This window comes from Neopelma chrysocephalum, unplaced genomic scaffold (genome assembly GCF_003984885.1).
Source record: "Neopelma chrysocephalum unplaced genomic scaffold, ASM398488v2 Primary Assembly neopelma1_97390, whole genome shotgun sequence".
Classification (NCBI taxonomy): domain Eukaryota; kingdom Metazoa; phylum Chordata; class Aves; order Passeriformes; family Pipridae; genus Neopelma; species Neopelma chrysocephalum.
In genome coordinates, this window is record NW_020926031.1 from 1,613,129 (window position 1) to 1,628,119 (window position 14,991).

The 14,991-nt window shown below is 58.1% G+C and overlaps 1 protein-coding gene across 2 annotated transcripts; it reads right to left on the reverse strand.

The window, feature by feature from the left end:
• Window positions 1–379: 379 nt before the first annotated feature.
• LDB1 (LIM domain binding 1) lies at window positions 380–7,178 on the reverse strand. Of its 2 annotated transcripts, none has more exons than XM_027672189.1 (11): window positions 7,174–7,178; window positions 5,572–5,674; window positions 4,929–4,973; window positions 4,632–4,707; window positions 4,203–4,305; window positions 3,847–4,019; window positions 3,487–3,609; window positions 3,246–3,329; window positions 2,873–2,996; window positions 2,312–2,454; window positions 380–1,946 (listed from the first exon to the last, which is right to left on the reverse strand). In XM_027672189.1, exons 2-11 carry the CDS (start codon window positions 5,589–5,591, stop codon window positions 1,716–1,718), a joined length of 1,122 nt encoding a protein of 373 aa, XP_027527990.1. In that variant the 5' UTR covers window positions 5,592–5,674; window positions 7,174–7,178; the 3' UTR covers window positions 380–1,715. The 2 variants fall into 2 exon arrangements, with proteins under 2 accessions (XP_027527990.1, XP_027527989.1); XM_027672188.1 differs by having other exon boundaries at window positions 2,306–2,454.
• Window positions 7,179–14,991: the final 7,813 nt, after the last annotated feature.

Consider the following 14,991-nt stretch of genomic DNA (forward strand, 5'->3'; position numbering starts at 1 on the left):
GGGGGGACGGTGGAGACAATGGGGTGCACCACCCTATCCCCCAAACTTCAGGGCTGCTCTGCCTGCCCTGGGCTTCCTTACACATGCAGACAGACACACAAACCTCTCGCACACACACTCTTACACACACATACCCCCCCCCCCCCCCCGCGCAGCCCCCCCCCCAGGGCAGCCCCCCCCCCCGGCCACCCCCATGGCAGCACTTGCTGCAACCCCACCTTGGGACATGCCAGGGGGCCCCCATGGGCAGCCCAGACTCCCATCTCACCCCAAAACCTCCCTCCAAGGCTGCTGGGGTGAACTGGTTAGCACAAACACCCTCCTCCGGCACCTCCCATCTTCTCCTTGGAAGAAGCCTTGGAAGGGTTTATTTTTTTTCTTTTTTTTTTTTAAACCAAAAAAACCCCCCAAAAGTATTATTTTTCTCATCGTTTCCCCTAACATCAATGGAGGCACCTGCTCTAGTGATAACACATTGAAAGAACAGTATCGTACACACTGTCTACAGCGCGGAAATGTACAAGCACGAGGTACACGAACCCGAGGGGGGGAGTGGGGACAACAGCACACAAGATTTACATTGAGGAGGGAGGCGGGGGGCTGATCCCCCCGACCCCTGGAGGGATTAGAAAGGAAGTCTGCAAAGTCTCTCCTTGGTTTGAAGCTCTCCGAACTGGATATAAAATGAGACTTCCAAGAGAAGAAGCCTGTACAAAAGTCAGGACAGGGTGAGAGGGCTCAGGACAGGGAGGGGGAACCGGCAAGGGGGCTGAGGGGGGCTTTTCCCATTTTTTTTCTTTTTTTTAAACTTACAATTTTAATAATATTATTTTTTCTTAAAAAAAGACAAAAGTAGGAGGTACCAGGAGCCAGGGTTTGCAAAGGGGCCCCAGGCGGACTCACGCAGGGTGGAGGGAAACACAGGGGCTGCAGGCAGGGAGCAAGGGCACTGGCTGCTCCAGCAGAGCTGCGGGTCCTCTGTGTCCCCCTAGGCCCCCCACCACACATTTCCTATATACAGAGTCCCCCCCATGGCCACACTGCGCTTTCGCTCCGGGGAGCGAGGGGAAGGGGAGGGTGCAGGAGAGCGGGGAAATATGATGGGGCCCTATCCTCAACACCACTCCAGTGCTGCAGGATCTGACCCCAGCCGGAGGAGGCTCTGTGGCAGAACCCGAGGCATGAGGACAGCTTTCCATCGCTGCCTCCCCCACCCAGCCCCAGTTTGGACTGGGGATATGCAACCCTGCTGCAGGTGGCTGCTCAGGAAACACCAGCCATAGGACCCAGGGAGGAGGAGGGTCTCGGGGCTGTGCCAAACCCCAACATGTGGCATCTGGTAATGCCAGCTGCTGCCAACACCTCCCTCCTAATTCCCCCCACTCAGCAGGGAGGGGTTGGGCACATCGGGGCGGGGATGAGAAACTCTCTGGGCAAGAAGCAGGGAGGAAGAGAGAAGGGGGAATAACGAAGCTATGGCCCCGGAATCCCACCCCTGCCCTGGGGTCCATTGCAGAGGCAGGCATGGGGGTGTGGGGAGGCGGCGGGGGGAGAGGGCTAGGGGCTGCCTGCCCGGCATGCATCCCAGGCCGTGCACCCCATCATCCGCGCGGTGCCGGTGTGCCCCCGGGACCTCGCCGCTTCCCAGTCACTCTCTGTTGCAAATGTACAGGTAGATTGGTTGGGACTGAGTCCACGGGGCGGCGGGGGGGCCGTTACTGCGACGCCTGTGACGTGGGGTTCTCTGACTTGCTCTCCTGGCTGGAGGGCGGTTTGCTGTTCCAGGGGCTGTTGGCCCCCAGCGCCGGTGAGTTGTTGAAGCTGTCCTCGTCGTCGATGCCGTTGGCGGCGTCAAACTGTGTGTTCTCCAGCCGGGTGATGAGCCGCTCGTCCTCGTCCCCAAACTCCCCCCCCATCAGCGTGGGCTCGCCTACCACCATCACATCCTGAAAGGGGAGACGGTCCCGAAACATAATCGAGGTGGGGGGAGCCTGGGCCGCCAATCTCACCCTCAACACTGCAGCCCCTTTCCCCAGCTGCAGGGCCACTTCCTTGTCTCCATCACAGGTCCCAAGCTTGGGCACTGTGTGGAACAACACATCCTCACTCCCTTGCAGGAGCACAAAGGAGCTAAGGAAGGCTGCTGGGACACCCATTGCTTCTTCTTCCCATCACATGGAAAGAGCCGAGGGTGCTTGGACAGGCAGTCCCTGAGGGTCTCCCTCTAGCAACTCCCAGGGGCTGGGGCAGAGAACCCTCCCCTCCATCCCCGAGGGGGAAGAGAAAATGGAAACGGGATGCTTACAGGTACCTGACTGGACAGGGCAAAGGTGCTGGCTGGGCTCTTCTTTTTGCTGTTGCTGTTGTTGGTGTTTCCCCCGCCGGAGCTCATGGTGCTGCCCCCCGACATCTTCCTTTTCCGGCGCTTGCTGGGCTGCTGCCGTGCTGGCTCCGCTGGTGGAGGATGGAGACATATATGGTCAGTACCAAACCCTTTTCTGCAAACCCCACCTCTGCAAGGACCACATTGCCCCTCCAGGCAGCATCACCACCCTACTCGCCTCCACAGCTCTGCTGTCCCCCTGGTGCAGGGGACAGGAGAGGCAGCAGGAAAATTTCCATCCCTGCTTTGCTTTCCACAAACAGCTGGCAGCCCCCAGGCAGGAAGCACTGGCTGCCTGCAGCCCTGCTCTGCCCCAGTGGGAAGGCAGGCCAACTAAGAAGGAAGCCAGCTGCCTGGCTTACCACCCCCAGCCTCACAAAACGAGGCCAAGAACAGCTCTGGGGCTGGGAGAACTGTGTGCCGAGGGCAGGGCCTGAGCAGGAAGCCGCAGAGACCCAAAGGCAGCACAGCAGGCAGTGTGAGACTCACCAGGTGGAGCAACCATCCGCTGCCACTTCTGGAAGAGGCAAGTCTTGAGGCAGTCCCGGGGACTGAGGCTGTAGGTCTTGTGCCGTGACATGAGCTCCTGCATTGGTTCTAGGATTACACAGAGCTGCAGGGAGCAGACAGACATGGGGTTAGATCGCAATGCTCTGAGCCCCAGCAAAAACCCCTCTGTTAGGCAGCCATCTGCACTGCACTAACCCAAGCCACGCTGGGAACTTGTGGGATCCGGCAGACCCACTGCCCCACGGTTCTCTGCAGCCCCCCTGCAAGACCCCTTTTTCAAAGTCTGCCTCGCTGTCTCCCCATACCCCAGGGCAGCCAAGAGCTGCATCCCCTCCTCTTCTGGCATGCTTACTCGGAGGTAGTTGAGTGTGGAGTTTGAGAGTCCACAGCGTGTGATGTTCTTGGATAACTGGTCCAGCATCTGGGGATCCTGTGCCTAGGAGCAAGAGAGACAGATGGCTGAGCTGCATCCAGACTGGGAAGGGCCCTCACGTGCCCTGATCTGCAATGGGGGGACTGGGTTGAGGTCCCTCCAACCTGCACAGCAGCCCTGTGTCACTCGTGCCTGGGGGAGCTCCTGGAGCTGTACTCACATGCATGGCAAGGATGCTGCGGGGGATGAGCTCTCGATGCTGGCGGATGCTGAAATGCCACGTCTTTATCCTCATCATGTCATCAAACATGAACTCCAGGTAGAGCCGCCCCTCCACACACACCTGGACAGGGCACAGGGTCAGGCACAGGCTGTTCCAGCCTCCCCCAGCCCAGATCCCCTGGGCACCCATTGCTGCACACTGGACACCCTCCCAGTGGCTTGCCTCAGCCTCCCAGGAGACTCAGCACAAGCCAAACCCATGAGCCCACAACACATGGCCCTGTGGGACCACAGCCACCAAGAGGGCACACAAAAGCAAGATGTGAGGGGCAGCAGAAGCTGTAGGCACAGCCAGTACCTGGGTGAACATGGGCTTGCCGTGCTGAGTGACCATGGTGCACTGGTCACAGTCCAGTGAAACGAAGTTGTTGTGGAAGGACTCCTTGGGGTGCTTGAGCACGTAGTAGAGCTCTGTGGCCCCCCCTTCAAAGATGCTGCGGAAGTAACGGGGAATCAAAGTCCGGCCGATCGCTGGAGCAGAAGGAAAATAAGGTCAGTAAACCTGGCTCACCCAGATGTGCCTTGGGACATACATGAAGAGGTTCCTCCCATCCCTGCTGGCTGAAGACTGCCAACCTCCAACACACTGTCCACATCCCCCTGAGCACACAACTCTCTCCTGCCAGAGGAAGGAGGGCTCAAGCTGGTACTCACTGTATCTCTTTGGTCCATCCTCCAAGCAGAAAGTGATTGTTAACATGGCGTCATCCTCAAAGAACTCCGTGGTGAAGGCGTCCCACCACAGATTGTCACATTCCTGAGGATGGTGAAGAGACACTTAGTTTATGGGGAGGAGAGACAGACAGACAGACAGATAGCCATTGGTTGCCAGGCACAGCAGCCACGCGCTCAGCCCGTGGAGGGCTGCGCTCCAATCTGAGTGCTTGGAGATGGGGTTAATAAGTCCTCATGGGACAAGGTGCCTGGGGACTTCCACAGTGGGACAGGATCCTGCAGCCAAGGGGATTCCTCCTTGAGCCAAGGCAGCTCATGAGGGCAGGAAGCACAGAGGACCCCACCCTCAAAACACACCTAGAAGCATCCTCCAACCCCTGTCTGCCCCTTGCTGCCCCAGTTCCCTACCTCTGTCCAGTTCTGCAGCCGCTTGTTGAGCTCAAATATCCTGTAGTCGGTCTGGTTCCCGTACGGCGTGTGCCTCCTGCCCAGAGAGCACAGGAAGCCATCAGAGGGGAAGGCAGCCACAGGGTGGGGAGGGGTCCTGAGCCATGGTGGGGGTACGCACAGCCTCTCCAGGACTGGCAGAGTCTGAGCAATCCCCCCACAAGTCCCAGTCAGCAGCATGCTGGCCCTGCTCAGGCACACCCACCACAGGCACAAGTTCCCCTCCCAGCAGGCTCCCCATCAGCCCCCCATGCTTACCCGATTCCAGGCTCCAGGTACGTCGGTGGGTACATAGGAGTAGGTCTAGGGGTGGAAAGAGATGCAGGCAGGTCAGTCCTAGTGGGGATCTCCCACCACAGCTCCCTCTTCCCCGGCTACAGCAGCAGGTGGTCAGGCTCACTGGAGGCGAGACCCCACACATGGTGCAAGCTGCACCCTGGCTACCCACATGTGACAACCCCATGGGGCATCCCGAACCCCAAAACTGAGCTCTGATCTCACATCACTGGCTGCTTCACCCCTGGGACCTGGCCCACTGCTCCCTGGGGATATGCCCAACTCCTCTGTAACTGGGACTGGTGCCAGGCAGAAGAAATTGGAGAAGGGGGCTGCTTTGGGAGGAGCTGGGAGTGCTCCCTGTCCAGAGTCACCCCAGAGGTTTAGCCTGGAAAAGGACTTGGAGAGCCCAGAGCTCAGGACCTAGGGGCTTCCTTCATTCCAAATATCACTCTTTTACAACCCAGTACCACCTGTGCCTGCTCCAACCCCTTCTCTTCCCCTGTGCTAACTGAACTCCAGCACCCCACTTTCTGCATGCTGCTGGGAAGCATAACAGAGACCCTGCGGTGCAGACTGCAGAGCATCCCCAACCTTGCAGACCCCTCCCAGGGCCCCAGCTCACCCCACATCTCGATCCAGCATGGTGCCCGGGTGGAAAGGGGGGAAGGCGTTGCCGTTCGGGGGCTCCTTTGGCGAGTACAGCTTGAATGACTTAGAGGAGCAGCCTGTAAAGAGAGGGGACACGAGTCAGTCAGGGGCACCCTGTGAGGAGAGACACCCTGCTGCTGCTGTGAGGAGGAACAAGGATGCAGGACCAGCCAAGACCCCATTACCACAGTCCCATCCCTCTTCTGCTCCCTCTAACGTCAGCCCAGCACCTTCACCCCACACACAGCTCCAGGCCTCCCCTATGCAGGATGTGACTCACAGGGTCAGGGCTGAACTCAGGATCAGCAGCCAGAAGGGCCCAGCCCCATGCAAGGGGTTCACCACTGGTGCCCAGAGTTTGTCAGTTCTCAGCTGGCCGGGCTCTGGGGATATGCCCAAGGGGGACAATCCAGCTGGTGAGTCAGAGGAGGGGCTAGCTGGACCCTATCCTCCCCATAGCCCCCCCTCCCGCGCTGCTCCTAATCCCACCAACCGACCCGGGAATCACACGGGATCTTTTCGCTGACCTTTCTATCGTCATGGTGACGGGTGAATAATCACCCGGAGGGATGGATGGCAGGTCCCCAGGCAGCCACCATCTGCCGCTCAGGCAGACCAGTGGCCACCCAGCTCCAGGCGGACAGAGAGATTCCACACACCAGCCCCCAGCTGTGATCAAAACACTCCAAAGCCTCATGCCCACTGCAACACCAGGGCGAAGGACAAGGAGCCCATGGAGGGCTGTGGGGTGTGATGGGGTTTGCAATGGAGCACACAACGTGTGCAAACCAGCACACATCCCTGAAAGCAACGTGGAGACACCTCTCCCCTGGCCTGCCAATGGGAGACAGGGATGCCTGTTGAATCCAGCCATGCCGGGCACAGCCAGACCCATCCAGGCTCCCAAGAGGCAGCAGGGGGCTCCCACACTCACTAGCCCCCTCCCATTGCAGGGGCAGGTTCCTGGGAGCTGCAGCTGCCAGCACCCCTCCCGAGGCCCGCGGGAGCCCTGGCACACCCCGCGGCTGGCAGGACCCAGCACGCTGTGCCCAGGCGCTGCCGAGGCACGCGGCTCCCTCCCGGCAGGCAGGCGGGCAGACAGGCTGACCTGGATGGGGCGCAGCGGTGGGCGAGCTGCCAGGCAGCTCCGGCTCCACCGGCTCAGCCGGCCCCGCTGCACACGGGCACGTCTCCCCCGCCCTGCTGCAGGCAGGGGCCCCGAAGCCGGCCGCATCGGGGCCAAGGCGGGATCCCCATTGGTGCCCGCACATAGCCCTGGGACGGGCACTTCCCAACGCCCACAAACTGCCAGGATTGCCAGCCGGTACTGGAGAAAGCAAGCCCAGCAGTGGAGGGAAGTGTCCTGGAGGCACCAGGCACACTGCTGCCCATCTGGGCTCTGACGCACAGCTAGGCTGTGGGGAAAAGTGCAGGGACAGGATCAGAGCAGTAGTTCAATTGTGATGGATACAGGAGGGGAGCAAAAAGCACCAAGGTCAAGGAAAGTGATGCCATCAGCACCAGAACCCAAGATGTCCAGCTTGTTGCAACCCATTAGCCAACACAGAAGAGTGACCAGGGCATCACCTTCACCCCTGTAAAGCCTCCTGGGACCCCAAGTCAGCAGTCACAGGGATTGCACACACTGCTGAGCAAGCAAGGGCTGGTCAAAAATAGAGGGAGTCACCTCCTCGGCATTAAATCCAACTTGCAACAGGGGAAAGCTGCATTTTACTCCTCGATTCTTGTTTTCTTGGGGCCTTTTCACCATGTTTCCCCGTAGCAGCTGAATCCAGCCTCTCTCCAGCACCCACCAGGATGCACCAGTCCCATGGGGCTGGAGCCAGCCCAGCCGCTCAGACACGGCTCACAGCTCCAGCTCCTGCCCGCCTGCAGTGAGGATAAGTGGGGCACGGCACAATTTCTCATACAGCTGCTAACAACATCGGCCCCTTGCTCTTACCTAATGTTTTCATAGATATAAAAATTTTTAAAAGGGAGGTCAGTGCTGGTCAGTCGGTGCTGTGAGAAAATTTTTGCTTTCTGCTTTATCCACATAGACTTGTACCTCATGGAAATGATAATTCAACTCAAACTGCACTAGAAACAGAGCATTTCCATTTCCTCCACATTTTCGTTAAACAACACGACATCAAAGTTACTCGATGCTTAGGAAACTACCCGAAAGTGTGTCTTCTGTTGAAAACGAACCAATTCACTAGGCAGAGGTAGCAGTGGTTGGAGAACTTGGTTTGTTGGTTTGTTTCTGGTCGCCCTGTCCTTGGGGAGGAGAAAAAAATTGTACCCAGCAGGTCTCATCCTTCAATTCTTTGTTTTTATTCACCGATGAGAGATGGGAGGATTAAGTCCCCGAGGCTTCTTGCTGTCCTCAGTCCCCATCTTTTTTCTCAGGGTGCAGGAAGGTCTCCTGAGGTGGGGAGACTAGGGAGACACATCACTCTCTGTTCGTTCTGCTTCTCCTGCTCGTCCCTAGCTCCCTGCTCCTGGAGTGGGACAGTAGATAAGCCAGGCCACCACTCCTACCCAAGCATCCATTTCCATCCTGGGCCTTCCCCAGCAGGTTAATATGGACATGACCTGCTTTTGGAGCTCCACTGAGTGACCCATCTCAGGATCTAGAGGAATGGAAAGGAGTCTGTGACCTCAGTAACACTGGCATCTTGACCAAGTGTTATTTTTAATGCAGTGTAAAATATGTCACTGGATTCAGTGGTTTAAAACAATGCTAACGATAGCCTTAGGATTTGATACAGGCTGTCCAAATTCTACATTTACTGTACACATACTATACACTTTACATGAAATAACATAATTACTTTAAAGCAGCAGCAAAACAACTTTTACTCACACAAGGGTCATGCTGCCTGGTCTGGGAGATCCCTCCATCACCACCTCTCCCCTTCATGCTGCTCCAGCTGCCTGTAAGCCCTGTCCAGCCGGATGAAATGACCCAGAGCTCCACGATGTGGCCCTTCCCAAGTCAAGCCCAGTGTTTGACCCCAGCTGGTGTTTCTGCATGACCCTGCTCTGCCTCCTGCTTTGAGCACAGAGGATTTGGGCAGGCTTGGTGCAAACAGGGATGCTGCCCGGTGGCTGAGCATGCGATGCTCCCAAGGACTCTGAACCAACAGGAGATGCTTCCTGTGGCTATCCCTCGGTGCTAGCTCAGCACTGCAAAAACATTCAGCAAGGGGGAAAATCAGACTGATGCTGCAGCTGGTGAGCTACTGGCCCAGGCAGGTCTGGGCAAACAGCACAGTGCCTGTGGCCAGGTGGGCGGCCTCACGGCTCCTTCTCAGTGCAGAGGTGCAGGAGAAGGGAACCCTGTGAAGGGATGTCCTGCCTCAGCATCCTCTGATAAGGCCAGGTCCACGGCCTTGGGCACAAAAGCTTGGGCAAGTAAACAGCTCCAGACAGGCGGGCGCCCAGGGAAGGGAAGGCAGGTGCTCTACCCATGACTCACGTACAACCCAGCACTGCCCAACCCTCCACATGTCTTCTCCTCTGTGTTCCCTGCCTGTGAGCTATCAGCCCCATGGGGAAAGCTCTTCTAGTGCACTGTCTGGTGGGTTTGCTGGAGCAGGAATGACTGAAACCCTAACCAAGCCCCCAGAGCTGGGGAACATCAGGATTCCCAAAGCACCAAAAGCACAGTGGGCACCTTGCAGAGCCAACATAGACAGGAGACAGTAGGACACGGTAAGCCGAGACCAGCGCCAGGTGCCTGCCTGGGCAGAGGACATGCAGAGCAGGAAGAAAAGCCCTTGCTTGAATTCTCCTCACTTCAGCTCGCCTGTAAAGAGCAAAGAACTGCTGAGGACAAAGGCAAAGCAGCATCAACATCTCATTCCTACACCTGTGGCCATTGGTAGGAATTAGTGCGCCCCATCCCAGAGAGGAGCCATCCCCAGCCGGGCAGCCAGTGCTGCTCTGTGCAAGTAGCAAAGCTCAGCAACAAGGCAGAGGCTAAAAACGTAAATAATAAAAATAAATGAAGAAGCAGGGCTTGAAAGGGGCCGCAGGGTTACAGCTCAGCCAGGGAGCATCTTGCTCCTCCCAGCAGTCCGGGAAGAAGGGAGGCCAGCCTTCGCTAAAGGCAGCCAGTGCTTCCCAGCATGCTCTGTGCCTGCTTCCTGGCTGCCTAACAAGGCTTTAAAGTGTAAATAGCGGCATTGTTTCACAGGGCTGCCTCGCTGGGGTGTGGGAGCTGTGATAGTGGCAAGAAATACATCTTCCCAGCCCAGTCCCGCTGGCATGGCTGGTGGGAGGGTGCTATCCAGGAAGCTGCTATCTGGGGCTGGGTGCAGGGCAGCAACTCAAATAATTCACATGGTTCACCCGGTGACAGTGCCTGGTGTCCAGGAAGTTGGTAAGGGTAAGGCTGGGAGGCAAACACGGAGAAGTATTCAGAGTGACGGGGACAGGCAGAGGCACATGGAGCAGTCCCTGGTCTGCCTGCCTTCACCTCTTCTTTCTCCTCTTCTCTGGAGCAGAGGGAATGGAGCAAAGCCAATTGCAAACCCCGATGTTGTTATTAAACACACAGGAACCCAGGCAGCACACACAGAGGCATGACCTGAGACATTATCAGAGATAATCTCAACTTGCAGCAACCCCATTTGCTTTGAAAATGCAGAACTGATGCAGCTGAAGCTCCCAGGAGGCCGGGCTGCGTAGGGAAGAGGAGATGCCACTTTTGGAGAAGACCATGTGCCGTGGACTCAGCGGCATCCAGAGTCTGAACCTGGCCAGCGCATCGCCTGGCCCTGACCCGTACAGAGGCAAAACCTGCATCGCCACCTGCCCTGCTATGTGCAGGGATTACCCTCTCACTTTTCCCAAGCTACATATCTGAGTCAGCCATGGAGCTTATCTGGACCACAAGCTGCCTCCCCGCCCGTACCACGTGCTGTGCACAGTGTCCCAGCTCCAGGTCACATCCTACAGTGTTAGTGCAAAAGTCCCCCACGGCAGCACACAAAGCACCTGGACCCAATGGTGTTCCTCTCTGTAGGCTGCCTCACAAAGTGGGGGGACAGCCAGAGAAGGGATAATTACTAGCAGTTAGTTATTACAAAGTGGCAATCTTGATGCAGGCTGTGAGGCAGCACTATCTGAAAAGCACCAGTTGAGAAGAACCTGGCCAGGATGTGGATTTATAGGTCAAAGCTCAGAGTAGTCCCACAGCCCCAGCTCTGCTGGAGTCCAGGGTCTCCCAGGAAGGCATCCTGCAGAGCTGGGTACTCAGCCGGGGCCCTGGAGGACTGCACTGCCCTGCAGCACACTAGGGATGGCAGGAGTCTCCCCTTTCCCATTTTGTCCCTCAGATGATTCAGACATGTAGACAGGGAATTCTCCAGGAGGGAAAAAGGGAGAAGAGCACACCCTGCCAATTGCAAAACAGTCAGAAAATTGAATCACATCCAAGGCTGCAAGCCCCAGATGCAATCCCACAGATAACCCAGTTTCAGCTCCTCTACTATCAACTTACCACGAGGCAGTCATTTCCTGCAACTCTCAGGGAAATATCCCACTGTCCCTAATTACTCCTTTCGGTTCACTGTCTCAAAGACGATCCATAATCAAACGCTGCCGGTTTCAGCCTCAGGAATGCACCTTTCACATTTTCGGCCACTTTCCCTCTCACCCAGACCCCTGCACCCTGGGGCCCTGCCATCATGCAGTGACGGGGCTCCCATCCCTCACCGTGCATCGGCACAGCACCGGCACACAAACGAACAACATGGTGTGGGAACCACGGGGCTGGAAAAAAATCCTGTTGGCATCTCATGAATAAAAGCCTCCAGACAAACTAGGGTTTTCATCATCCAAGGTTTTCTAGGCTCTGCAGCAGCACAGAAAAATTCAGTCATAGGTAACCATGCCAGTGGCCTCAAAGAACATCTCTGCTCCCAGTTCCTTGCCCACCATGCACACGGTGGAGCAAAACTACGCAGCTCTACATGGGATTCTGGCATTGCTGCTCGGGGCAGCCCTCTACAGGGACAGAATCTGCCCAGGAGAGCTGGAGCCAAGAGCCACAGTGTGGGGAAGTGGCAGCAAGAGGCTGAGGTCTGCCCTATGCCGACAGAGGGGGCTCCATACTGATCCCCCAGACACGCAAGACTGCCAAGTGCCGCTGCCTCGGAGCGCTGTCAGCCCCCACGTGGCACATGGAGATTTGCGATCCCGGGATGCAACACTCCACCTCTCTCCCCGCCGCTGCCATCGGCGCCGAACGCTGCACGCTGGGACGCGTAGTCTCCGGAGACAGCAGTCCCGCCGCCGACAGCCGCCTTGCTCCATGTTGCCTCCTAGGTGGAGCCCCGCAGCCCTGGCAGCCGGCCAGGAGCCCGCTCCGGAGGGGGTAAAAAAGCTGGATAACTCCTGCGGCGAGGATCCAGCTGGCCACGCTGGGGTGGCGTGAGCCCGGGGGCAAACCACGACGCTGGGGTTGCAGTGGCTGCCCCAAGGTCTGTATCACTCACAGATGCCCAGGGACGGAAGGCACAGTGAGAGTACGGTGGGAACCTGCCCAGTGCAGCTCCCAAGGCACCTCCATTGCCTCTTCGAGCTGCCAGGGCAAGCCTCTGCCCCCTGCTGAGGCTGAACTTCTCTCTCCTCAGGAGCAATGTGGGAGCTGCTGAGCGAGGGACGGGCCGGCTGCTGGCAGCGCTGGGGACAGAGCAAATGCTGTGGTTGCTGGACTTGCACCGCGCTGCTGCACTGGCAGCACGTGCTCCCACTGGCATCAGGGCTTTGGACAACCAGTGCAGGATGGGGCCAAAACCCCAGGGAGCAAAAGGACAGGGTTTGGTCAAGCACACCTTCTTGGTGCTCCTGAGGCACAAGCAACCCCGTGCCAGCACCACAATGCTGTAGAAACAATCTTTACCACTGCAGCACAGCCCCAGGGAAACCCTCTCACCCAAGCAACCCTGGTTACAACTCCACCCGAAACAACAACCCACGGGGCAGCAAACCTCATCGCAGCAAGCATCATAACCCACAAACACACACGCATACAAAGCAAACAACAGCAGGAGCATTCTGTCCCCAGGTCACTCAGAAGACAGGAGGTTTCCAAGAGAGAGGACCAGGAGAAGTGCTGTCCTGCTCTGCCACCACACAGGACCTGGAGTTTATATTGTTTATGCAGACCTCAAGCTCACACCAGTGCAGAGCTGCAAGCATACAGAAGACTGGCACACTGAGAGAGACCACAAGAGTTGCTGCCACCGTGACATCCATGGGACAGGGAAGGAGCCCTGGGCCTGGGCTGGTCCACATCACCCTCTGTTGCTGCATACCAAGGGGCTGGGCAAGCTCGAGGATGCCAGCTGTCACTGCTCTCTGAAAAGAAGCTGAAAGAGGCTCCAGGTTCCCAGCCCAGAGTACCTTTGCTCCAAGTGAACTTCTGGGGCTTTTCACTGTCTTTTTTCTATTTCACATGGATTGTGACCTGCTGCTGGTGAGGGGAAAAGTCCCCATCAAAAGATACCAAAACCTTTGTATCACCAAACTTTCCAGCACCAGCCTGTCTGTCCCCCTTGGATCACAACTTTTTCTCTATGAAGTAACAAAACCTGCATGTTGTTCTGCATAGCACTTCTCTCCTCAGTCTTTAAGGGTTGTTCAGATCACAGACCTGGGATTTCTACAAAATCAGGAGCAGAAAGACCACATTCTGTTCTACTTCAGTGAAAACTACAATCCCCCAACAACAAAAACACTCCAAAACCTGAGGCTTTAAAGAAGGAACAAGGACACTGATGTTTACCCATACTTAAAATAGAAGCAGTAAGAGCCGATACCTGACCAGCACTGGAGGAGTCGCTGCAAAACTGCTCGGACAAGGTGCTACTGAAAGCACACAGAGAAAAACTGGGAAGACCCTGGGAAGGGGTGTTTGCTCCCACACCTGCCTGGCCCACAGGGTACCCTCAAGCAGGCTCAGACTCTCCTGGTGAGAAGGAAGCAGGTGAAGGTTTGCAGCATGGGATGGGTGCATGCTCCATGCCCCAGAAGGTGACTCCCAGTGGGACACCACTGCCTGGAACTTTTTGCTCACACCTCACCCCAGGACCGGCTGACACCTCCAGTTTGGGCTCCTGCTGCAGCACTGGCTTTGGCAGAGGCAGGTTCCTGCCATGGTGCCTGGCCTCTGCCAGCCAGGGCTGCAGCGAAGTGATCGGGGGCTGCCCAAGCCAAGGGAGCCCCAGTAGTGCCACCCCTGGGTGCTTATCACCCATCCCAGGCAGGCTGGCAGGGACCACTGGAGGTCAGCGCCAGGGCAGCCACCAGAGATCAGGGTAGCCTACCACAGCAACTCTGCTGAGGGGGCTCCAGGGAAACACTCTGCTGGTGAAGACACCCCTCCACAGCGCTGGCATGCATGCTGATTCCTAAGCTGGAGCTGCTGAGTTTTCCCCATTCCCAAAGATGCTCCCACCCCTAGCCTGGCCCCTGGCCTCCAGCTCTGGCTGCCCGGGGCTGAGCCAATGCTTTGTCTGCCAGGGAGGATGAGTCCCCTGTGTCCACGGCCCCCTGAGCCTGGACCGCCCGGGAGGGCAGCTCCTGTGAGAAGGTGTGTGGCCCGCAGGCATTTGCACCCCTTGGACCTTTTATTCCCTTTGAGGCACCCATGGGAGGTTGGCGGGACCCTCTGAGCTGCGAGCAAGGATGAAGTTGCAGCAGGCAGCGAGGTGCGGCGGGTGAGCAGCCCATGGAGCCAGGCACCGTACCCGCAGCCCCCGTGACAGCCCACGCAGGGGGACGCGGGAGGACGCGGGGCAGCTGTCAAGGGGCTCGGGCAGGGGAAGGAGCCGAGGGAAGAACAAAGGGAGCTGCAGGCTGGGATGGAGCAGGGCACGGTGGGGCATGGGGGCTGCCGGCAGCACCCCAGCGGGCTGGGGGTGCCGCTCCGAAAGCCAAGACCTGGGGGATGGAGAGGGGAGCCGGGCGGGGAGGGCACAGGCAGGCAGGGGGGGCACAGGTAGGGGAGCTGGTGGGGAGGGAACGAGCTGGGGAGGGCCAAAGATGCACAGAGCAGCTGGGGAGGGGTGAGAGACCGGAGAGCTGGGTAAGGATGGAGAGAGGAGCCGGGGACGGAGAGGGAAACCGGGGACAGGGAGAGCCGGGCGGGGGGAGCAGAGGGCGGGCAAAGGACTGCCGCGGGGACCCCGGGCCGTACGGGGGCCGGGCGGAGAGCGGCGGCGCGGTGCGGCCGCGCACAACTTCGCAGGCGCGGGGGCGGCGCGGGCGGGACCCCGGCGCTCACCTCCGCCGCCCGAGCTGGGCCGCCACCCGGGGGGGGGCCCCGGGTGCCCTCTCCGTCCCCGGCTCCTCTCTCCATCCTTACCCAGCTCTCCGG